This window comes from Xyrauchen texanus, chromosome 10 (assembly GCF_025860055.1).
Source record: "Xyrauchen texanus isolate HMW12.3.18 chromosome 10, RBS_HiC_50CHRs, whole genome shotgun sequence".
In the NCBI taxonomy this organism is placed as follows: Eukaryota; Metazoa; Chordata; class Actinopteri; order Cypriniformes; family Catostomidae; genus Xyrauchen; species Xyrauchen texanus.
The window spans coordinates 4,138,366-4,164,250 of NC_068285.1; the positions used below are offsets into that span (position 1 = coordinate 4,138,366).

Below are 25,885 nucleotides of genomic sequence, written 5' to 3' on the forward strand. Positions count from 1 at the left end.
ATCGGGGCAGCGGGGGCGGTATTGCACTCGCTCTATCGCACCGTTGTCACGAAAAGAGAGCTGAGCCTGAAGGCAAAGCGTCCAGCTGGGAGGAGGCCTCGGGGAAGACCCAGGACTAGGTGGAGAGATTACATCTCCACACTGGCCTGGGAACGCCTCGGGGTCCCCCAGTCAGAGGTGGTTAATGTGGCTCGGGATAGGGAAGTTTGGGGCCCCCTGCTGGAGCGGCTGCCCCTGCGACCCGACTTCGGATAAGCTGTTGAATATGGATGGATGGATATTTGAAGTCAAAGAATAATCTCTGAATTAGAACATTTATTGAAAAAAAAAAGAACAAAAAGCAAACAAAAATTCTCAGGAGAGAGAAAAACAACAAACTAAAACAAAACTAAGACAGGACCAACTGGAGAAATGAAACAAAACATAGCAACTTACAGGAAGTAACATACACAATAGCACAAAACAATCTGGCAGAGACATGAGGGAAGAAAGCACAATATATAGGCAGCAATACACATCAGGAGCAGGTGAAACTAATTACATAAGCAAGGACTAAATGAGGGAGAGTAATGAAGAAATGAGGAGGTGGAGTCGGGGAAGCACATGGCAAGACAAGCACAAAGCCATGTGCTATCAAACAAGACAAACCGACAAGAGTGCACATGGAACAAACAAAATGGCAAGGCAATAGACCACATGGCAATGAAGCCATCATTAGCCATGTGCTCCAACAAATATAATACATAGAGCATGAGTGTCTGGATCCCGACTCAGAAACAAGACCAAACCTGACGAAGAGTCAGGATCCTGACACTAATGTTCTGTGTCTCTGTGTGAGTACATGGCTTTGGTTGTTTTCCTTGCCATGTGCTCTTCTGTCTAGTCTGAAAAAAAAGCAACACAGACACAAAAACAAACTAATACAAAGAGAAAACACAGACCAGGGAAGTAGACAGAACCAACAACGGGAGGGAGGGTCGGGAGGGGAAACAATGGAGGTGGCGTTAAGTAAGGGGCAGAGTCCAAAGGCCTCAGAAGAGAGTCAAGGTAGGGGACAGGGTCCGGCGACCTGAGAGGAGCATTCAGGAATGGAGCAGAAATTCAGGGTGTTATGTGCTGAGAACCCGAAGACAAGGGAAAAGTCTGAACACCAAAGGGCAGGTCAGACTTGGCAGGGTCCCCAAAGGGCTGAACCGACAGGGCAGGGGTCCCAGAGAACTGGACAGACTGGGCAATGGTGGTCCGAGGGGACAACTGCAGCAGACAGGGTTAGAAGACTCCTCCGACTCCTGTCGGCTGTGGCCTCCTTTGACTCCTGGCGGTCGGCCCTGGGATCCTCCGACACCTGGCTGTCGGCCGTGGCCTCCTCCGACTCCTGGTGGTCGGCCCTCGGCTCCTCCGACTCCTTGTGGTCGGCCGTGGCCTCCTCCGACTCCTGGCGGTTGGCCGTGGCCTCCTCCGACTCCTGGCGGTCGGCCGTGGCCTCCTCCTACTCCTGGCGGTCGGCCGTGGCCTCCTCCGACTCCAGATGGTTGGCCCTGGGCTCCTCTGCCTGAACTGATCTTATACATGTGTTTCTTGTTTAATCATTGGCTGATTTCTTAAGCTCAAATTATACTTCGGTCAGATGTGTACGTAGAGTGCTCAAACACTAAATGCGTCCATCCATATATTTCGGACCGCACATACTCTGGAATTAATCGCACTAATTACTGGGTCCACAAGGTGGCAACACTCACAATTGAGCCATTTCTCTCAAGAGGAAGTGCTAGAAGCAGATGTAATCACCTCTAAACAACAGGAGACAAAGGTGGAAAAAGGTGGAAATGTGGATGTTTATGTTAAGAGTGCATGAGGAGGTTAGTGGACATCTGCATCGAGTCTGAAGGACTATAAAGACATCTTTATGGGTCTAAACTCTTGAGAAATCGTCCAGCATCTCATAGCAGTCGTAGCACATACCCGTGTGTGCCAAGCACCTGTGTACACTCACAGTCAAGTGACATATGCTTTGAAAGGTGAGCATTCGACTGAACCCATACGCTATTTGTTCCCGTCAAAACTGAAGTATACTTTCGGCTTTAATGGTTCCATTAAGGATTATTTTAGTGCATTTAAGGAAGAAGTATTGGGAAATAAGAAATGCAATTTTCATTGGATTTATTTATTAACTAATTACAAGAAAACTCCATTTATATCTTTAACTAACTGCACATTGTCATCTCAATGTCATTAAAGTTTCACTGCACTCAAAACAATACTTAAGCCCATTTTTAAGATTTACACATTTGAATTTCAGAACAAAATTCCATTAAATTGTCTTTAGTTTTTTTATTGCATTTTATTAAAGATTACTACATTTAATTTGATGGAATTTTTCTATGAAATTGAAATGCCATAATTAAAGAAAATATATTATATATATATTTTTTAATGTAGCCCTAAGTACATATAACACAGTAACAGTTCTTGGTTTATTTCGAGTCAGACAGGAGCAAATAATAAAACTGGATACTAAGTCAAGATAAAATCATGAAAAGCTGCAAACTTGAGAACATCTCTTCGCCTTTGGTTTAAAAATAGTTGTCAACGTGCTTTCTGTCAAGCACAGCAATAATAAATCGACATATTTCTACTTTTGCTTTAAACTGCAAGAGTTAATGCGCCATTCTCGTCAACTCTTTTTCCATTTCTAATCATCCCTATTCTGTATGTATCAAGCAAAGCACGTTAACAACATATTAAACATCAACGTGTTCAACAGCAAATCCAATGCTATTTTACAGACTCATTTTAAGATTCACGCATTTAAATTGACAAAATCTTTAACAAAATAATATTAATAAAACGTACATTTATTAACATTTTATTCATTTAATTGTGTTAAAGATTAACCAATTCAATTTGGTGTCATTTTGTCAAGAAATTGAAATGTGTAAATGATCAAATATATATTTGGAGTGTGTGTAAAATAACAATCAAAAGTGACAAAAACTGAAATGAACACATAAATACAATATAGAGGCATGACGCAGCATATGGTTGTACTTTCTTACTTAAATGTGACAAATCTGGTAAAAGTAAAAGATGCAATCTGTTACAGGAAAAATGATAATTACCCAAATCGTCTTCAATTGAAAAACATTCTGATCGATTTTCCTTCAATGTCATGAATAAAAGTCGTCAAGTCGTAATGATTTACACATGATTCAAAGTGAAATTTAACACAAGATTGTAATGCAAATTCCTACAAAACTGACAGAAATCAATGGACAAAGACCATTGCTAGCTTAATATCTGAGGAAGACGATCCATGTTCTAATTTCACAATATAAACCTCATTTATCCACAAAAGCAACTGTTTGAAGTCTTTGAAGAAAGCGCCAGTCCAATAGACATAAAACACCTCATCGCCTTTCCCATCGACACTGCTGAGCGCTTCTTTTAGTCCAGGTAGGAAACTAACAAGTCTCTATTTTTGGTGCTGATGTCAACTGGAAGTTCAATTCTTTGCCCTGGTGTTCAGTGCCGAACGTCTCGTTTCAATCAGAAGGCAACGGGGACTTACATTCATCACCTCAAGATGATATCTGATGACAGCACAACGAGAAAACAGAGAAAATGAACTGAGAGACAGACAAGCAAACAATAAAATCACAAGATGCTCAAGGGTGTAGGGTACAGTACACAGGGTGCAGTGCGCACTTGGAGATGTAGGAGTAGGTTTGAATGTGGTCACTGGTTTCCATGGTGATCTGTTGTTGTTGTTGTTGTTGTTGTGTGTGGACGTCCTGTGAGGAGAGAGCCGTGTGACGAGGCTTCTGTTACTACAGCCTGAGAACAGGAAATGACATCATCATAAATAATTCCATGCCAAATCAACCACATGTTTTTTTAAATGACATTTTAGATTTTTGGGGATTTTTTCTGAAGAAAGATACACCTAAATGATGGTGAAAACCAAAATATGAAATGCCATGGATCGATATTTACGGGGTAATCAATTGTTTTGTAGAAGAGGGTCAATTTGGCCATTTCACCTATGAATTTGGAGCAAAACTACAGGTAAAAAAAACACACTTTGAAAGGTGTCAGTATCCTGATTTTATTTTTACACAGAGATAGGCAGATCTATTACTAAAACCAGTTGACTTCAGCACCTCTTGTTGGATTATATGTCAATGGTGTGAGTCCAAAAATGAGAAAAAACAAATTTTTGTGTTGTTTTTCCAAAGTTGGAGTGCCTATAACTCCAGACATCTTAAAGATATCTTAATATCCTTTTAGATTCTGATTCAGAACAAACTTTCCTTTTTGTTTCATAATTTGTAAGTCCTTATATGGTTAAATCGCAGAGATATGGGGCTCTCAATATGTTTAAATTCTTGAAATTGTACACATTTTCAATGGTGGAAAGCCAAATGTGGGTTACATAGTATGAAGCTTGTATTTCTAAGTCTGAAGTACAAATCATTTTGAAACTTGAAATGTATCCTTATTTATTCACATAAAAACAATATAGTCAAAATCTTGATTTTCAAGAGCAAGAAAACTGGTTGAATTGAGATGGAATGACCCTATTGGAAAGTCTACATGTACACGCGTGTTTTAATAACACGGCAAATTAAATATGACAAAATGTTTTTCATAAACATAGCGTTTTTATCTCGTTAAATCTTTTTCAACATATTCCAGGTAAAGCTCAAGCTTAAGCAATTCAATGAAAACTGATGCTTTTGCCTACAAAAAGGCAATTTGGCTCTTAATTTAAGGGCAAGACTTCCCTTCATATAGTTGTCATACTGAATGTTGCCATTAGTCTTCTACAAGTCTGAGGTGTCTTGAGGTATTTCATCTAAACAGCTAAAACTGAAAGTGTATGCAAGTATGCTGCATTTATCTCTATACTCAAATAATAAGGCCATGTCCATTGTGGCAGGGCGGAGGGCGGAGGGCGGAGGGCGGGTCCAGCTCGTGATTCTGCACACCCGGCCCCTAATCAGGCTAATTAGACCTCAAGAGGGATAACGGCCGACTGAAAAGCATTCAAATATTGCAAATATTTTTTTTCACAAGGTTGCACCTTGATTTGATGAACATTCTCTGCCAATACAAATGAATTTACTCTTGCACAAATCTTACTCTGAGCATGCAAATCCTTTAGGCATTAATTTATCTTCAAATAAACCCCTATATATGGAGTCCAGACATCAGACAATTTTATGTTTAGATCAGGAAATGAACCAGAGTAACACGTATGACATAAATGAAGTGGTTATGGTCATAAATGGTTGTCAACTAAACCGCAAAATGTGTGTTTTTAAATGTAGCTACAATCGCATCATCTGAGGTCTGTTAGTCTGACATTAGTCACACATAGTTGGACGTAAAAGGCGAATTATTGCCGCAAGGGTTCGGGTTATTGCTTGACTGCAAACAAGCTTTTAAAGTGCATGTAAACAGCCTGATCTCATGAAATGTACATGAACATGGCAACATTTTTGCAATTCAAAATGTACGTGCTGTACAACACGTTTGGCTGCAGTTTTCCAGTAAAATGTCCAGCTGGGGGCGCCAAAAGCGAGTAAAATGGAGTCGTATTCAGACGAGGTTTTAAGGTGAATTTTAGTTTTTAAAACATACCACCCCAACCTAAAAGTTTTGCCTGAACCGAACCAATAATGTTTCAAAATATAAATGAGATGTGTACAACAGACATCCTTACCAAATCAACGCCTAAAAGATGTCCGTTAGTGTTCTAAAATGCAGAAGCTGAAATTAAAAAGCCCATTTTCTGAAGCAACCACCTTCGTGCCGCTTCTATGACTCTGTAATGTCACATATCAGCTTGAGTTCATGGCCGGACTTGAACCGTGGTCCTCCGACTCTAAAGGGGCGGTCGTACAGCACTCCGCGCTCCATTCACTCCCATTCAAACACATGCAGCAGAGTGGAGTACAACAATCATTTCTGTACATGCAAAAATGGTTGTGTGTTATTTACCTCAGCAGGTAGTGTAGATGGAGGCACAGGTGTGAACTGATGGATGAATGTTCCCTGCATAGGTGCTGTGATGTACTGAAACACACGGATCAGACCGGGATAAACCACAAGTGCAATTCTCATTCTGTCTGAAAGTTTCTCATGGAGTGACAAACATTCACAAACACTGAAAAGCAGCTTTCTGATGGGTCATTCCCAACCCCTTCCTTTAGATGATTCAAAGACTATCAAGGGATTCTTGCAATTTCAACAAAACCTCATCTATGCAATCCAACTAGATCATGTTACCATGGTGACAGGTTTAACCAAAGTAGTCACTGATACCTCCTATAGCAGGACAAAATCTAGATTTCATCCACAGACATTCTTGTTCATGTGCATGATGCCTGCGTGCCGTTAATATCGTTTAAAGACACATGCAAAAAGCATTTATGGACAAAACCCATTGTTGATGATTTTATCAGTACTTTTGGTCAGTATGTAAAGGAAGAGTCTAAAAGTTGTAAAAGTTTGCAGTCACATTAGCAGCAGATCCCAGTGTGAGCTGGTTCATCTGTTGTGATCGTGGAGTCGTCGCAGCTGCTGATATAATAGTGTGTTCTAATGCATCCTTATGAAGAGACAGACAGATCAACTAAAGTAAGCAAGTGTTTACACAACACCAAATTATTACATATAAAAACCTCACGACTTTCATGATCGAGACAATTGTGCAAACATGAGCAAAATAAATGGAAACGTTACCCATCATGCAAAAACCCCAGAAGAAATGTCAGAGGTCAGAGGTTGTCTTACTGTTGGTTGCATAACATACTGCTGCCGTGGCATCCACGCTGAATTCTGAACCTGTGAGGAACATTAAAACAATCAAAACACACTAAAGACACACACACACACACACACACACACACACACACACACACACACACACACACACACACACACACACACACACACACACTCACGTGTAATGATGTTTTGGACATGTTTGTAATGATTATTAAGAGGTGAACGTGTCTGTCCCTAACGAGGTTAAACACGAGCTCAATGCATTTCCAGCTCACAGGAGAACAGGTTACGACACACAGTTAATGTGATGAACTAATGTCGACACTGAATTCATTAATGAGCTGCTGTGAAATCTGATGAAATTATACTGCAGAATATCTCACGGGTGAGTGCTTTTGAAACTCCAGTACATATCATTTCTGTCACGAGGTGAAATCTCAAGTGTCAGTAAAGCTGAGTCACACAAATGTTCACCTGATATGTAGAAACAGGGGAAGCGGTGATAAATGGAGTGATAGAAGACTGTGCAATCATTCGGCTTGTAGTGAAACAGTATGGAGAAGAGTACAACCTACAGAGAGAGAGAGAATAGAGACAGAGCTTATCTGACTGTAAACAAAGAGACATTTAACTGCCTCAATCTATGAAGTAAAACCACATTAAAAGTAACTTTTACAAATCTTCAGAAGAAATAATTCACTTTGTTTGATTCACTCTCAAAATAATGAATCAGCTCCAGTAAAAACTCATTGAGGATGTTTGATCACAAGATGAGGTTAGATGTTATTGATGCTGTTTTTTGCTTTCCTTTTCTGGCAAAAATAAGTGTGTAATTAAATATTTATTTGTGTTTCACAAAAGTAAGTCTTAAGGGTTTGGAACGATATGAGGAAGATAGTGACATGGGGGTGATGGTGACATGGGGGTGATGGTGACATGGGGGTGATGGTGACATGGGGGTGATGGTGACACGGGGGTGATGGTGACATGGGGGTGATGGTGACATGGGGGTGATGGTGACACGGGGGTGATGGTGACAAGAGGGTGATGTGACATGGGGGTGATGGTGATACGAATGTGATGGTGACACGGGGTGATGGTGACAAGGGGGTGATGGTGACATGGGGGTGATGGTGACACGGGGTGATGGTGACATGGGGGTGATGGTGACACGGGGTGATGGTGACACGGGGTGATGGTGACACGGGGTGATGGTGACATGGGGGTGATGGTGACACGGGGGTGATGTTGACAAGAGGTTGATGTGACATGGGGTGATGGTGATACGAATGTGATGGTGATACGAATGTGATGGTGACACGGGGGTGATGGTGACACGGGGGTGATGGTGACATGGGGGCGATGGTGAAACAAATGTGATGGTGACATGGGGGGATGGTGACACGGGGGTGATGTTGACAAGAGGGTGATGTGACATGGGGGTGATGGTGATACGAATGTGATGGTGACACGGGGGTGATGGTGACATGGGGGTGATGGTGACATGGGGGTGATGGTGACACGGGGGTGATGGTGACATGGGGGTGATGGTGACACGGGGGTGATGGTGACATGGGGGTGATGGTGACACGGGGGTGATGTTGACAAGAGGGTGATGTGACATGGGGTGATGGTGATACGAATGTGATGGTGATACGAATGTGATGGTGACACGGGGGTGATGGTGACACGGGGGTGATGGTGACATGAGGGCGATGGTGAAACAAATGTGATGGTGACATGGGGGATGGTGACACGGGGGTGATGTTGACAAGAGGGTGATGTGACATGGGGGTGATGGTGATACGAATGTGATGGTGACACGGGGTGATGGTGGCAAGGGGGTGATGGTGACATGGGGGCGATGGTGACATGGGGGAGATAGTGACAAGGGGTGATGGTGACACAGGGGTGATTTTGACAGAGGGTGATGGTCATACAGGGGCGATGGTGACATGGGGGCGATGGTGACACAGGGGAGATAGTGACACGGGGTTGATGGTGACAAGGGAGCGAAGATGACACAGGGTGATGGTGACACGGGGGTGATGGTGACACGGGGATGATGGTAACAAGAGGGTGATGGTAACAAGAGGGTGATGGTGACATGGGGGTGATGGTGACATGGGGGTGATGGTGACACAGGGGTGATTGTGACAAGGGGGTGATGGTGATGGTGACAAGAGGGTGATGGTGACATGGGGGTGATGGTGACACAGGGGTGATGGTGACAAGGGGGTGCTGGTGAGAAGAGGGTGATGGTGACAAGAGGGTGATGGTGACACAAGGGTGATGGTGACATGGGGTGATGGTGACACGAGGGTGATGGTGAGAAGAGGGGGATGGTTACACAGGGGTGATGGTGACAAGGGGGTGATGGTGATGGTGAGAAGAGGGTGATGGTGACAAGAGGGTGATGGAGACAAGAGGGTGATGGTGACACGAGGGTGATGGTGAGAAGAGGGGGATGGTTACACAGGGGTGATGGTGACAAGGGGGTGATGGTGATGGTGAGAAGAGGGTGATGGTGACACAAGGGTGATGGTGACATGGGGTGATGGTGACACGAGGGTGATGGTGAGAAGAGGGGGATGGCTACACAGGGGTGATGGTGACAAGGGGGTGATGGTGATGGTGAGAAGAGGGTGATGGTGACAAGAGGGTGATGGAGACAAGAGGGTGATGGTGACACAAGGGTGATGGTGACATGGGGTGATGGTGACACGAGGGTGATGGTGAGAAGAGGGGGATGGTTACACAGGGGTGATGGTGACACGAATGTGATGGTGACATGGGGGTAAAGGTGACACGAGGGTGATGGTGAGAAGAGGGGGATGGTTATACGTGGGTGATGGTGACACGAATGTGATGATGATATGGGGGTAATGGTGACACGAGGGTGCTGTATTTTACTGAAATTAAACTGATGGTGCTGAATATGTGGATTTGTGTTTCTCTTGCAGGCGGCACTCAAAAGTGTGATCAGTGGCTGTAAATAATCATTTGAGCTTTGCTTTTCTTCAAGAAAGATCTTTGACCAGACAGGGTGTACACACACAGGAAGCAGACACAATAAACAGGAAGTGAAGGATTTCCTGCATTCGGAATACACGTCTTGGAGAGACGACCACTCCTCCTGTCTGTGTGTGTGTGTGTGAGAGATGTACCCGTTCTGCATGACAGCAGGATCGTATGTGAGTGTCATTCCTGTCTGAGAGAGAGAGAGAGAGAGAGAGAGAGAGAGAGACAGACAGAGCAGTTAACACACAATAACATACTGAAGAGTGTCTGTCTGTCTCTTTTTCTCTGGTGGTTTAATAATCCTATTTCTGCTCATCGTGGCATGTTTCATCATTTGAGCACTCAAACAGTCTCAGACTCAGTCACACCATATCATGAGTTAGTTCTGGCCCCAAAAAATCTTCATATACATGAATTCAAATAACTTCATATTAATTAAAAAAATACTCTTTTTTTTATACTTGTGTTTGTGAGCGTGTGTGTTTGTGTGAGTATGTGTTTGTGTGTGTGTGTTTGTGTGTGTATGTGTGTGTGTTCGTGTGTGTTTGTATGTGTGTGTGTGTTTGTGTGTGTGTGGATGTGTGTCTGTTTGAGTATGTGTGTGGGTGTGTGTGTGTGTGTTCGTGAGTGTGTGTGTTTGTGTGTGTTTGTGAGTGTATGGGTGTGTGTGTGTGTCTGTTTGAGTATGTGTTTGTGAGCGTGTGTGTTCGTGTGTGTTTTTATGTGTGTGTGTGTGTGTGTGTGTGTGTTTTATGTGTGTGTGTCTGTTTGAGTATGTGTGTGTGTTTGTGAGCGTGTGTATGTGTGTGTATTTGTGTGTTCGTGTGTGTTGGATGTGTGTGTGTGTGTGTGTCTGTTTGAGTATGTGTGTGTGTGTGTCTGTTTGAGTATGTGTGTGTCTGTGTGTGTTTGTGAGCATGTGTGTATGTGTGTGTATTTGTGTGTTCGTGTGTGTTTGTATGTGTGTGTGTCTGTTTGAGTATGTGTGTGTGTGTGTGTTTTTGTGTGTGTGTGAGAGAGTGTGAGTGTGTGTGTGTAGGTGTTTCTGTGTGTTTGTGAGTGTATGTGTGTTTGTTTGAGTGTGTTTTTCTGTGTGTGTGTGTGTATGTGTGAGCGTGTATTTATCACTTTGTGGGGACCAAATGTCCCCATAAGGATAGTAAAACCCGAAATTTTTGACCTTGTGGGGACATTTTGTCGGTCCCCATGAGGAAAACAGCTTATAAATCATACTAAATTATGTTTTTTGAAAATGTAAAAATGCAGAAAGTTTTCTGTGAGGGTTAGGTTTAGGGGTAGGGTTAGGTTTAGGGGATAGAATATAAAGTTTGTACAGTATAAAAACCATTATGTCTATGGAAAGTCCCCATAAAACATGGAAACAACATGTGTATGTGTGTGTGTGTATGTGTGTGTGAGTGTGTGTGAGTGTGTGTGTGTGTGTGTGTGTGTGAGTGTGAGTGTGTGTGTGTTTGTGAGCGTGTATTTATCACTTTGTGGGGACCAAATGTCCCCATAAGGATAGTAAAACCTGAAATTTTTGACCTTGTGGGGACATTTTGTCGGTCCCCATGAGGAAAACAGCTTATAAATCATACTAAATGATGTTTTTGAAAATGTAAAATGCAGAAAGTTTTCTGTGAGGGTTAGGTTTAGGGTAGGGTTAGGTTTAGGGATAGAATATAAAGTTTGTACAGTATGAAAACCATTATGTCTATGGAAAGTCCCCATAAAACATGGAAACACTACATGTGTGTGTGTGTGTGTGTGTGTGTGTGTGTGATCTCACCTCTTCTCTCCACACTCGGCCGTTCAGTGGAGTTTGTCTCTTCTTCTGACCACCATCAGCAAACTTACACAGCAGCGGCACAGATGGAGCTACAAAGAGAGAGAGAGAGAGAGAGAGAGAGGTGAGGAAATATTACAACTGTATAACTATTGCTTTGGCAATACTGTACAACAGTCATGCCAATAAAGCTTGATTGAATTTCAGGAGAGAGAGAGAGAGAGAGAGAGAGAGAGAGAGAGAGAGAGAGAGGTCACCTGGGATGCCTGGTGGCATTTTGAGAAAATTCCCGTTCAAGTGTTGTATGACAACTTCACATTTCTCTGTGGACTCCATTCTGAAGAAAAACAACAACATATTTACACACATGACAGTAATACAACACACAGTAGATACTAAAAGAAATATTGAAGGAATAGTTCACTGAAAAATGAAGATTCTCACTTAATTTACTGTGACAGGGAGGAGGGCCAGATACCATCGGGTGATCCGCGTGTTAGTATTCTTCATGCGGTGGAGCCCGATACGGGACCGGGTGTGTAGAATCACGATCCGGCCCCGCCCTGTCACATGTACTCATATATCTAGTGATTTAGCCTCAGTCACCATTCACTTTCATTGTATGGATGAAGATGCAATGAAAGTGAATGGTGACTTGAGACTCATATCTTCTTCTGTGTTTAGAACGACATGAGGGTGAGTAAATGATGACAGAATTGTCATTTTTGGGTGAACTATCCCACAGGCTGTTGTTGTGTACCTGGCGAATCCGACCCCTCTGCTCATCCCGTTGGCATCTCGTAATATCCGTGTGGAGATCACATGACCGAAAGGTCTCAGCACCGCCTCCAACTCCTGCTCATCCATAGAGACGGCCAGATTAGACAGGTACAGATTAGTGGGGTCCTGTTCCTGCTGCTACAGACAGACACACAGATTCCAGGGCAAGTTAACCTGTGTTAAACATATTAGTCTTATTTAATGACAATGTGCAGGTAAATATTCATATTAGTGAACCAATAAACTCTTAACCTACTACATATGCAACAGAACTTCATTATAATGGTACTTTAATATTAAACATGTTATTTTAATACATAATTAGGTCAGTATGAGTTGTTTTTGGACTGTTAGATCACATAATATTTGATGAATTTATTATTTGATATTTCTCCAGTAATAACATCAATAATGTGTCTGATCACGAGCACTGAACATTAGAATGATGTTAAAATCTCCCGATTTCATTTCTCATCTCCTCCATCTCTCTGTATTAAACTTTTATATGTTTATATTATATATTCGTAATATCTCATGAAGGGACAGACCTCATTCAAACAAACACATGAGAAAGTCCATCATGTTCCTCTCTGACCTAGTGCAGTAATTGTAATAACAAAAGTATAATACAAAACAACAACAGAAACAAACAAAAAACAACAAAACAAATAAAAAACAACAAAAACAAACAAAATACAACAAAACAAATAAAAACAACAACAGAAACAAACACAAAAACAACAAAACAAATTCAAACAACCACAAAAACAAACAAAAATACAACAAAACAAATAAAAACAACAACAAAAACAAACAAAATACAACAAAACAAATTCAAACAACAACAGAAACAAACAAAAATACTACAAAACAAAAATACCCAAAACAAACAAAAACACACAAACACACATACTCTCTCTCTCTCACACACACACACACATTTACATTTATGCACTTTCAGTGCACTTATTACAGGGTTAATCCCCCCCGGAACAACCTGGAGTTAAGTGCCTTACTCAAGGACACAATGGTGGTGACTGTGGGGATCGAACCAGCACCAGTGACCTTCTGATTACCAGATTACCAGTTATGTGCTTTAGACCACTACACCACACACTCACGCAGACACTTACACACACACTCACAAACGCACACAGACACTCACACACACTCACACACCTATACTCAATCAGACACACACACACATTTACATGTATGCATTTGGCAGACGCTTTTATCCAAAGTGACTTACAGAGCACTTATTACAGGGACAATCCCCCCGGAGCAACCTGGAGTTAAGTGTCTTACTCAAGGACACAATGGTGGTGACTGTGGGGATCAAACCAGCGACCTTCTGATTACCAGATTACCAGTTATGTGCTTTAGACACTACACCACCACACACACACACACACACTCACACACGCACACAGACACTCACACACACTCACAAACGCACACAGACACTCACACACACTCACACACCTATACTCAATCAGACACACACACACACACTCACACAGAGAGACACACACACACTCACAAACGCACACAGACACACACACACACACACACACTCACACACATATACTCAATCAGACACACACACACACACACTCTCACACACTCACACAGACAGACACACACACACACACACACACACTCACAAACGCACACAGACACACACACATACACATACTCAAACAGACACACACACAAATACACACACACACACACACACTCACAAATGCACACAGACACACACACACATACTCAAACAGACACACACACACAAACACACACACACACACACACACTCACAAACGCACACAGACACACACACTCACACACATATACTCAATCAGACACACACACACACACACTCTCACAAACACACACACTCACAAACGCACACAGACACACACACGTACTCAAACAGACACACACACACACACACACACACACACAAACACACACACACTTTCTAATTCGTCTGACCTAATCTACCTTTATAGCACATATGACTTATTACTGATTATAAAATCATGGTGAATCGTGTCTGTTGCTCACAGATAATGTTGATTTGATCAAGTAGAGTTGAGCTCCAGTGAGTGTGTGTGTGTGTGTGTGTGTGTGTGTGTGTGTGTGGGCTTGTTTATGTGGTTTATGAGAACATTTTTTTAGGTTACAAATTAGTAATTACAAGGGTATTATGCTATAAATGTGGTTTATGAGGACATTTCTATTGTCCCCATAATTCAAATCGCTTAAAAATCATCCTAAACAATGTTTTATTGAAAATGTAAAAATGCAGAAAGTTTTTTGTGAGGGTTAGGTTTAGGGGTAGGGTTAGGGTTAGGGTATAGAATCTATAGTTTGTACAGAATAAAAATCATTATGTCTGTGGAGAGTCCTCATAAGGATAGCTGCACCAACATGTGTGTGTGTGTGTGTGTGTGTGTGTTGTAGAGAGCTCGTCTTCATGGAAACGGCTCATAACGGCTAATGGAAAACTCCTACACAACATACACACTTCAAACTAATCACCCAATTATGATGAAACTATCCAGACAAGTAATCCAATCTCTCGTTATGTTTGTGTGTGGACTGTTTGCTCACATGCGGGTCGATTTTGTGTTAGCTTACAAGTTTAACCACAACCTGTCTGTCCTTGAGTTTCCCAGAACCCCCTGCTGTCGCAATTATACTAATTAGATTCAGATGGCAGCCGTTAATTGGAGAGAAATGCAGATGAAGGAGATGAACATATGAGAATATTTCTTCATGTGCTCAGATTTGCCAGATAGAATAGAAAGTAATTCTGCAATAGAAGTCAGAGATCTCAATATGAACTCAAACATTTCTAATCAAATCCTTCCAGGAGCAATTGATCTGAGCTGTGATATCCACATTCATGTTTTAGCTCTACACTTGAGTCAACAATTGACTCATTTGGGATTAAACTGTATGTAGATAGTATTGATCAGCATCCGTTCATCTTGAACCCGAGTTCTGTCTCTCCTCGTGTTGGTTTCATGAGAGTTTGTCGACTCCAGGTCAGCGGTATCGAGCGGATGCACAACACAAATCTCCACGACCCCTGACGACTTCAGACCATCTCTCCATGTGCAATCAATCAAGAAAACTGACCTCTGTCAGTCAGTGTTGAGGAGTGTAGTCTAGCAGTGGGGAATGTGGTGGGACACAACAAAAAATGTTCGGCCTCTAGAATGAACAACGCAATTGTTCTCTTTTTAAACACGAACGAAAACGCCAATGAGGTTGTTCAAACAGGAGTTGTGATTAACGAATCACTCATACCTGTGCTTCCTCTTAGTAGCTCTTCCAGAAAAGTTATTCTGTCGAACATCCCTCCGTTAGTAACAGATGAACTGTCATTCTTTGGTGAGTTAGTCTCTCCCATTGGGAAAACTGCTCTGTCTTTACGGTGTCTTTTCAGAGACAGGTTTGCATGATTCTGAAAAATAATGCTGACATGCTTAACCTGTCCTTTATCGTCAAAGTTGATTATACGGTTTATGCAATGTCTGAAATTATTATGAAAGGCTTTGGTTGTGGTACATGCTTGTCCTGAAAAAATAGATGAAAACGCTCCATTGAGGCCGAGTCTGTCGTAGCGGCCACCGTTGCGCCTGCTACGAATGAGATAGTTACTGTCGTGCTGGGTGAAGTCGAGACTCTATCAAGTGAACCCGCAGTGGCTGAGAATACTGTGGGCTTTTTTTCCGTGCCGGTTGTCACTGTGGCTGAACCCGCGGCGGTCGAGCCCACTAACATGGTCAGTGACCCTCCTGTACCTACAGATACTGTCAATTACTGATAAACAGGACAAGTCTGGTGATGTTGTGAAGTCCCCACCAAAAGAAACAAATCTGTCAAAGCAAGGCGAATAAGTAAGTAAAAAAAGACAAAAGCGAGGCAGAAAATATGATTTCAGACAAGGGTGATTCTACGGCTTCGAATACATCTGATTGTTCATATTTATTCACAAAATTATAATGAATATCAGACCGTGATATATAGTCTAATATAGCAAATTCCTTCAAGAGACTAAAGGGATTCCTGGAGTACAGTTTGAGGATTATTACCCTGAATGTACAAATTGAATTCATGATTTAAGGTTTTTAAAGAAAGATGGTGCTTTCACTGATAACGTTTCTATCGGGAAGACACGCAGGCTTGAGTGAAGTTTGAGATGACATTTATTTGATAGATGTAAAACGGGAGGTGATGTCTCTCTCTTTGGCGTAGGCCCCGTCCGGCAGTCCGAGGGAGTTGTACCCGGAACCGTCATGTCCTGCCGGAGATAGGAGGCAGGTTTGAGGAGCCTACCCCCCTGCAGGGACAGGGCTCAACTGGTGGTGGTGGGGTGGAGGAGGTAGCAGTGTTAGCACACCGAAACAGCAATGTGATAGATTGTGAGCAGACTTATAAAGCAATGGCTTACGTGCGATTGGCTAGGAGTTACCCAGCTAATGATGTGATGATGTACACCTGCTGGTCTTCCCGCTAGAACTACGCTCCACTTCCATTTACCGCCTTAGGAAAATTGTTACTCTGCCTGGCTTTTCTGGTTCTCAGTGCTCTGTAGCACCGGCCAGAGGGCAACAGCTCGAAATGGAAGTGTGCTGTGATAATGGGGTCAAGAGTGATTTTACCAGCACTTTGTCACTCTGGATGTGTACAGTTCTAGCAGGGTGGGTAGGGGAGTGCCAATAATCCTCTCAGCAGTCCAAACTATCCATTAAAGTCTTCTGATGTCTGACTAGGTAGCTGAACCAAACCAGACAGTTATTGAAGTGCAGAGGACAGACTCAATGACGGCAGTGTAGAACTGTATAAGCAGCACCTGTGGTAGGTTGAACTTCCTTAACTGATGAAGGAAGTCCGGGGGACATGATTAATTGCGTTCATTTTTAATGTGTTAAATCGACAGCCCTAGTTTTTCATTATACAAGATGAAAGACAGCACAGAACTTGCACAGCTATGTAGGAAATCACTTCACTGCAACAACAGTCAATTACAATTCAGTGCAATTATACGGAAATATTTAACTACAGAATGCCACCATTGACCAATCACAATCAAGTAATCCAGAGAGCTGTGTATTTACAGTGCCACAGTGACTGAATATGCTAAAATTCAGAACAAGTTTACACACAGTGATGAAGGATGAAGATCTCGGTCTTACCTTTGCCATCTGTGCCTGTACACCTGCAGCCTTCAGAGAGGAGACGGCCTTCTGTGCTGCAGACGGACAGTCAAAATCCACAAAACCATAACCTACACACACACACACACACACACACACACACACACACACCAAATCATTGTAATGATCATTGCACCACATCCAGCTACATTTTATAGATGCCGTGTTAGGTAAAAAAAGACGGGCAACAGGGGCCTGGGTAGCTCAGTGATAAAGATGCTGGCTACCACCCCTGGATTTTTCTAGTTTTCTATTTCGAATCCCAGGGTGTTCTGAGTGACTCCAGTCAGGTCTCCTAAGCAACCAAATTGGCCCGGTTGCTAGGGAGGGTAGAGTCACATGGGGTAACCTCCTTGTTGTCGCTATAATGTGGTTCGATCTGGTTTGAGACCAGCCAAGTCCACAAGCTGACACGTGAGATGAAACTGACATAGAAGCGTCACGAAATGACGTGGTTGCATCAATGTGCTTTACATTTTTAGGCACATCTGTTTTGTTCACCTACCATTACATTTAATTTAATTTTCATTATGTTTTAGAACACTATTGGTTAGGTTAAGGTTAAAGTTTTAGGATAGGGTGGTACATTTTACTTATTTAAACCTCCATCTAATGTTCACCTTAAAAATCTCGTCCGATTACGACACCATTTCACTCGCTTTTGGTGCCCCCCCGCTGGACATTTCACTGGGAAACTGCAGCAAAAAGTGTAAAATTGCACGTAAATTCATTTAGCAAAAATTAGATCAGGCTGTTCTATCTAAACTCTCTTTTCCATGACAACAGCCCAGTCCAGAACTAGGACAAAGAGACCTCATTGTCAGAATTTACTTTCTTCCGTTGTGTTTTCGACTCCTCGTGACCTCATCCATCAGAGAGCGAGCAGAGAGGAAACCTGCAAACCTGATTAATGAGTTATGAGATATTTATGAGCGATTTCTCTCTCCCACAACCCCTCACACTTTCCCTTTCTTATTCTGTTTTTCAATCACACCTTCATTCTCAGGGCAGTATCGGCAGTTATGGGTCACACTGGTGGTAATTAAAATTTCATGGTAGATTAAATGTACACACACACACACACACAACATTGGATTAAAGCCGTCAGCGCCGACCTGTTATCCAGGATAGATGAAGGTTTAATTAGAGAGAAAATAGGTTATAAAACCCTCTTCACAGCTCAAATCCTCAAATCCTTCCTCACGGACACACTGGGAAAAATTCATATGAGTGGAAAGTTAAGAGTGACAATGAGGCAGAGAGAAAAGCTAGTTAAAGAAACGATTTATTGTGTTTTCACGATTGAACACTGCTGTCACACGTGAAGTATACAGTATATACTGTGCAGTATGCACTAGTATTCTATTACAAACAGTCTCTGTTCTTCTAAAGGACAAACTCTCAGACAATGAAAGCCTCATCAGACACATCTACTGAGAGACATCACAACGACTCTTCACTCGTGTTGTAGAGGAGCTTTCTTTTCATAAACGTGAAAAGCAACTTATGAGGGAACAGACAGATGCATTCAATATAATATTAGATATAATAGTGCTTGTTTATGTTGTTATAATGTGTTTTTACCTTTGCATTGGTTTGTGTTCTTGTCCAGAATGGCTTTTGTAGACACAATTTTCCCATATCTGTAAAACATGACACATTTAATGCAAATATTAAAGGGGTCATGTCATGAGGAATGATCTTTTCCTAGATATTTTGAGATACAGTACAAGAGGACATTGTACAATAAAATCAAACAGTAAGTTTCAGAACTCAAATCTTCCTCTCCAGTCCAAAATGAGCATCTATTGTTTCTGAGACGCTCCTGTTCTACCCGCTCCATACGGGACTCGAACTGGCGTCTCTGACATGGAAGGCGGGTGCGCTAACAAGGAGGCTAAAGGCTACAGTCACTAGCGTCATTCGCTATTGCACCTCTTGAGGTCAGGAGAGTGAGGTTTATACACATTGCACAGCTATCTATCAGCTGGTCACTGTTACCCCCACCCCAAACCTCACTCCCATCCGGGTCACGGCACCATTGTGACGCTCCTGTTCTACCCGCAGGATGAGCTAGAAGGTGCGCTAAAAAAAGAAAAATGCTTTATTGGCTGATGGCGCAAAGTGTTCTAAAATAACAGATTTGTGGTGGTGGTGTAGTGGACTAAAGCACATAACTGTTAATCAGAAGGTTGCTGGTTTGATCCCCACAGTCACCACCATTGTGTCCATGAGCAAGACACTTAACTCCAGGTTGTTCCGGGGGGATTGTCCCTGTAATAAGTGCACTGCTTTGGATAAAAGTGTCTGCCAAATGCATAAATATAAATATATAACTATATGTAAGCAGTTTGCAGGTGGTGATGAAGAGGCAGAAACATCAAAGAGGAGTGAGCAGGTGCAGGTGCTTTGTCATGCTTACATTCTATTTGCAGTGAACTAGCTAAATGAATGTAATCTAAAGACCAAAATGTTTTTGATAACGCTTGAGGTTTGCTAGTGCTTATGCTAGTGTCCCGTAGTGCTACAGGTTTGACCATTTCCAAGGTATAACTAGTCAGACTCATTGCACAAACGTTTAGAGAATTTTATGCTAAATCTGTGTTTAAAAAATCAAGCTCAATCAATAGCATTTTTGGCATAATGTTACCACAAAATTAATTTTGACTCCTCCATCTTTTCATAAAAAAAAAGCATAAATCTGTGTTAAATTGAGGCACTTACAATGGAAGTCAATGGGGCCAATTTTTTAAGAAGTGAAGTGTTTAAAGAAGTGAAGCTTATAATTTTATAAAAGAACTTTAACATTCATTCTTAATGTAACAAATCGTCATGTTTACAGTCGTTTTAGGGTTTATGGCATTACATCGTCATGGCAACAAAGTTAAAACACATATTCTTAATATTCTATAGTTTTGAAACAGTGAGTATTTTAAATAGGCCCCATTGACCTTATTTTCATCCTAACTAATTGTGTGTGTTTGTCTGTACTCACGGTTGGCAGATTTTGATGAGGTCCTGGTCGGTAGTTCCAGGTGGAAGTCCTCGTATGTACAGGTTGGTTTGACTGAGCTGTTCCACAGCACTCTGACTACAGCTGGAGCTGTCTGGACTGGGCGGAGCCATCGGGTGAGGGGGAGGGACATAGGGCTGGTGGACAAAGAGAGGGCGTGGTTAAACTTGACTTTAGGAAGGTTTAAATTCATTACCTTCAAACTCATAATTCTCCATCTCACACTCCTGCCTTTTTATGCCATATTGCTTCAGTTTGAGTTTTGGACTGCAAAAAAAGTCAGAGAAACCCATTTACAAACAAATGCAGCCGTGTGGATCCAATCTGTTCCTCTGGACTCACACTGAATATAATACTTCACCCTGATTCTTCCTATCTACTATGCTCCCTCTCGGCTGGTGTGTGTCTGTAATGTGTATCTAGAAATGTTCATGAAAAATCTTCATGGCAATTGGCTTAATGCCGCTCACAATCTGATCAGCTGAACATGTGCTCACGCTCCAAATGAACGTCACAGGTTAACAACATGGAGTGTGATTGTAGCACCGCATCATCCATCATGCATGTATACACCGACTTTATCAGACAATAACAGTCTCCTTTCTTTAAAAAGTGCAGTTACGGGCACTTCATGTCAAACCATATGAAAAGGCTACGGGAGAATCAAACCTCTACCAACACTATTACCATGATGATTCAGATAGATCCGTGACATGTTTCAAGGGTACTGCATCTATAGACAACATTTGAGAATTCATCAATTTGAAGAACTTTGCTCAGTGTGTACCGCTAGAGGGCGCCACATGATCACACATCACTGACTGTGGTGAATGCAGATTATCAGATTTTAAATGCAGATTTCAGACTTCAATCAATCGTGCAGACTAAATGGACACCATATTTGTGTTTTAGAACGTTATTTTTTCTAAATTTTTCTGTGTAAATTTGTTCATGTCTATAATGTAATTTCATTTCCAGATTGAAACTGGAAAATGTTATGATGCCTTGACTCTATCTGCAGGGGTTTATGATTATACTATACATAAAAGATTTTGATATACAATGAGTACTTTCTAGATAAACTTAATCACTTTTATTTATTAATTTCTAGATAACTTTCTAGATAAACTTGGTGTAGATAAAAATTAATACCTACATTCGCTAAGAAGTATTTTGCAGTTTACTTATTTTATACTATTATTTCTGAGCATTTGGGTTCAGTGTTTCCCATTTTTACGTGCATCAGTGGAGGAATAGGTTAAAATAATCTTTGGGTCATTATAGATGGGCTATTCATGTTTGCCTTGTCAATTGTATTTACTAGGAGCTTTTGACACTTTGGAACAAACAGGAAATTGAGAAAAATATAGAGGAAAGAGTGAGACGTGCAGTCATAGTGACCGAGTCCAACTCCATCCCTAGAAAAGAGTCGCTGTAACAGGGCGAGCTTGCTCTTTTCCCAGTTGACCTGAAGCCCTAATCAGCTGATGTGGCTGAGCACCAGGACCCTGGTGGGATCGAAGGGGTGGACCTTGTACTGCTATGCACGACCCTCGAAGGAATGGTCTGTGACGAGGCAGTATTGAGACACGAAAGCACGCATCTTTCAGGTCTACCGCCACAAACCAATCTCGGTGCCAGATGCATGATAGAATGTGCTTCTGCATGAGCATCTTGAACAGAAGCCTGTACAGGGCCCGATTCAGTGCCCGCAGGTCCAAGATCAGACGCAACCCACCACCTTTCTTGGGCATGATGAAGTAGTGGCTGTAGAAGCCGCCCTTCATGTCAGCTGAGGGACAGGCTCTATCGTATCCTTCTGCAGAGGGACCGTGACTTTCACATATAGGGCAGTGGCGTCCTCGCCACCTACCGAGGTGAAATGGACGCCGCCGAACCTGGGTGGGCACCTGGCAAACTGAATTGCGTAGCTGAGTCGAATTGTCCTGGCCAGCCATCATGATGTGTTAGAGAGCATTAACCACGCCTCCTAACTTCGGGCGAGGGGCACCAAGGGGATGACCGCTGTTGTTGTACCCACGGAATGGGTCTCGTGGTGGAGCTGGGCAGGTAGTGCTACGTCGGGGGGCCTCGTGTCCCGATCTTACTGTATAGGGAGAGACGTTAAGGCACTTACCTTGGAACGTGTACCCAACGTAGGACTGGTCAGTGATGGGGGAGGAGGCTGAGCGTCCTCATAGTCAGCCACAACCACCTGTGCATGGGTGTGTGTGTTGTGGCCAGGTGCGTGCAGGTGGGAAACCCACACCTGCAACGCCCTGGCCGTAAATGCTCGATGCATGGCTGTCATAACAACGATGGCCGAAATCACCGAGTGTATGACACAGAGAGTGAGGAAAGCACTCTTTTTTAAAAAAGGAAACAAGGATTCTACCTCCGGCCCTCCACCGGGTGATGGAGTGGTCTGTCTACCACCTCCAAATGTGCCGCAAGTCTCCTCACATCCTCACCTCACCACCATCCCAGAACTCAACGGGGGTGCACAAGAGTGCTGGGGAATGGGAGGTCCGTGGGTTTTCACCCCACAGAGTTATTTCCATTGAAGTCCCCCAATCGCCCCCAACGCTAACCGTTGTGTTCTTGTGCTCACGGGTAGAAGAAACAGGACGTGGAGCAGCTTTCCCTCTGAGTAAGGAAAGCTGTGATCGCAACGTGGCCATGGCCATACTCTCGCAGTGCGGGCATGAACCATCCATGAATGCTGTCTCAGCTTGTCTGGAGCCCAGACACATAAGACAGCAATCATGACCGTCAGAAGCAGAGAGATTACGACCGCAACCAGGAAATACACATAACCGGAAAGGCATCTTTAAAAAGACGCTTTCCATCAGTGTCTGCTCTTTTAGGGAATATATACTTTTTTAGGGCAAAATATACTCTTTTAGCGCTCAACGTGCACTGTCTAAGCACTCAGGGATGATCTAAACCGCTGTAATGCGCCATGAAATCCAACAGCAGCAGAGGTCGCTTGCTTTCTTCAGATGCAAATAGATTGGCAGTGGAATACATCAACACCACTTGGCTCCAAAGAAAAAATCTGAATGAGTGGTTGCACACAAGCTCCTTTTATACCCGTATATCTGGGGGAGTGGCATGCAAATTCCACTCGTCAATTTTCATTGGCCTTTTCTCAAACATCAGAGGTTTTTGGGGCTCACAAGGTCGACCCCTAGTGCCACCACTTTGACACAACGTTGAGTGTGACAGATAGGGAACTGAAATATACCTTAATGAATCAAAATCTAAATTGAATCAACAGCTTGTGAATCAGAATCGAAGCAAATCTTTAATTCATACCCAGCCTTAACCAGTACCTAACAATTCGATTTTGAAAAAGGCACGCATGCACAACTGTCAACTGTTCAGTGTAAAAGCCAGGCAGTTAATCAATTGAAAGAGAGAGAGAGAGAGAGATGATGAGTCGACATGAGCAAGTCGAGTCAGGTTAGTACCTTGCTGTGTGTGTATGGTGGGTAATAACAGGTGTAGTGCGGGTACATCGGGTGCTGCTCCAGTGTCTTTCCCATGAAAATCAGAGAGAGTCCCAAGAACACAATGAGAGATGATGCTGTCCACAGATGACAGAACTCCAGAGATATTCCAACTCGATAATCCAGAACAAAGCCACAGAGAGAGAGAGAGAGAGAGAGAGAGAGAGAGAGAGTAAAAGAAGACAGGTGGCCGTCCTGTATCCTCAGGAGAGAATAGAAGAATGAAGTGTTGAAGAGAAAGAGAGAAGTGAGAGATGAGAGAGAGGGGGAGGAGACGCAGACACACACGTCTCTCTGACAGGTTGAGAGAGAGAGAGAGTAAGCATGTGCTCCGTCTGTCGTTGGAGACACATGCGTGTATGTGTGAGAGCAGCGTATGTGATCCGTGAGTTTCCTGCTGGGAGAAAAATCTGCGTGCTTCTCTCTCTGTGACAGGGTGGTTTAGTGGGCTTGTTTCATGCAATTGATGTGCCTTCTCTTTCACTAACTGTAAGAGAGAGAGAGAGTCTATTGGGGGTAGATCTCTCTACTGGTCATATATAAAACTGCAGTGCTCTTTACAGACACATTCAGCACATGCACACTACAACTGCTTTGCAATAATCTTTTAGCACAGTCAACGGCAGACGCGGACCTTACTGTGGCAGTTGTTTTTAGAGGAACAATTTGAAAATGTTCAACCCGTCCCTCCTTTTCTTTAATAAAAGCACACGTGTGTTCCAGTGAGACACGTCCAATGGAAGTCAATGGGGTTTCATCTGTAAACATTCAAAAGTATAGACACAAGATGTAAACAATATGAACATGATGTTACCGTGATAAAAATCACTTACTAACCGCATCTGTGTGATGTTATCGGCAGAAAGGTCAGTCAAGATTACTATAAAATAACATATTTCATATCATCAATAAAATCTGACACAATTGTTGTCATACATTGTGGTTCATTAGCTTAGATCAGTGTCTCCAACCTTTTTTTTACTATAACTAACCCCAGAGCACCATCAGTAATGCTCCACACAACACTAAAGACATGTACCAAAGGATAAATATTATACAGAAGTATTATTTATGAGGGATATTCATCATCAACAACAAATATAAAACCAGGCCAAGTGAGAGTGAAATGTGCAATAAGAACAGATTATTGCTGTTAAATTATACAGGAAATATTAATGTGACAAATTTTATTTGATCATTTTGGATATTTTGGTAGACAGCAGCAATATTAACATGTATACAGTACAAATGTATTCGGAAATATTGTGCATGTAAACAATAAAGCATGCCGGCTAATATACATATTGCATGTTTCATGCTCATTATTTACTAATTAAAAGTATTTACACGTATTTTCAGAACAAGTGCTAATATGGTACTGTCTCTTTAAGAAAACCAGCAGTTCCGCGTTTTGTTTTAGTTAGTGAAAATGTATGAAAAAAAAATAGTGGTACAGCTTCTTTATCATGATTAAATGTCTATTTTATACATACACACACATACACACACACTCACATACACACATACACACACACAGACACATACACACATACACACACATACACACACACTCACATACACACATACACACACACAGACACATACACACATACACTCACATACACACACATACACACACACTCACAAACACACACAGACACATACACACATACACTCACACACTCACATACACACACAGACACACTCACTCACACACATACATACACACACACACACACACACACAC

The 25,885-nt window shown here is 42.4% G+C and overlaps 1 protein-coding gene across 7 annotated transcripts; it reads right to left on the reverse strand.

Annotated features, from left to right (window-relative positions):
- Positions 1 to 2,174: 2,174 nt before the first annotated feature.
- On the reverse strand, positions 2,175 to 24,557 carry LOC127650765 (RNA-binding motif, single-stranded-interacting protein 3-like). Of its 7 annotated transcripts, none has more exons than XM_052136393.1 (14): positions 24,100 to 24,557; positions 20,609 to 20,763; positions 19,198 to 19,256; positions 17,593 to 17,684; positions 12,360 to 12,517; positions 11,857 to 11,936; positions 11,603 to 11,691; positions 9,849 to 10,003; positions 7,267 to 7,363; positions 6,799 to 6,849; positions 6,524 to 6,613; positions 6,004 to 6,078; positions 3,706 to 3,834; positions 2,175 to 3,590 (listed from the first exon to the last, which is right to left on the reverse strand). In XM_052136393.1, exons 1-13 carry the CDS (start codon positions 24,172 to 24,174, stop codon positions 3,736 to 3,738), a joined length of 1,275 nt encoding a protein of 424 aa, XP_051992353.1. In that variant the 5' UTR covers positions 24,175 to 24,557; the 3' UTR covers positions 2,175 to 3,590; positions 3,706 to 3,735. The 7 variants fall into 7 exon arrangements, with proteins under 7 accessions (XP_051992353.1, XP_051992354.1, XP_051992356.1 ...); XM_052136394.1 differs by having other exon boundaries at positions 3,688 to 3,834; XM_052136396.1 differs by having other exon boundaries at positions 2,176 to 3,590; positions 9,960 to 10,003.
- Positions 24,558 to 25,885: the final 1,328 nt, after the last annotated feature.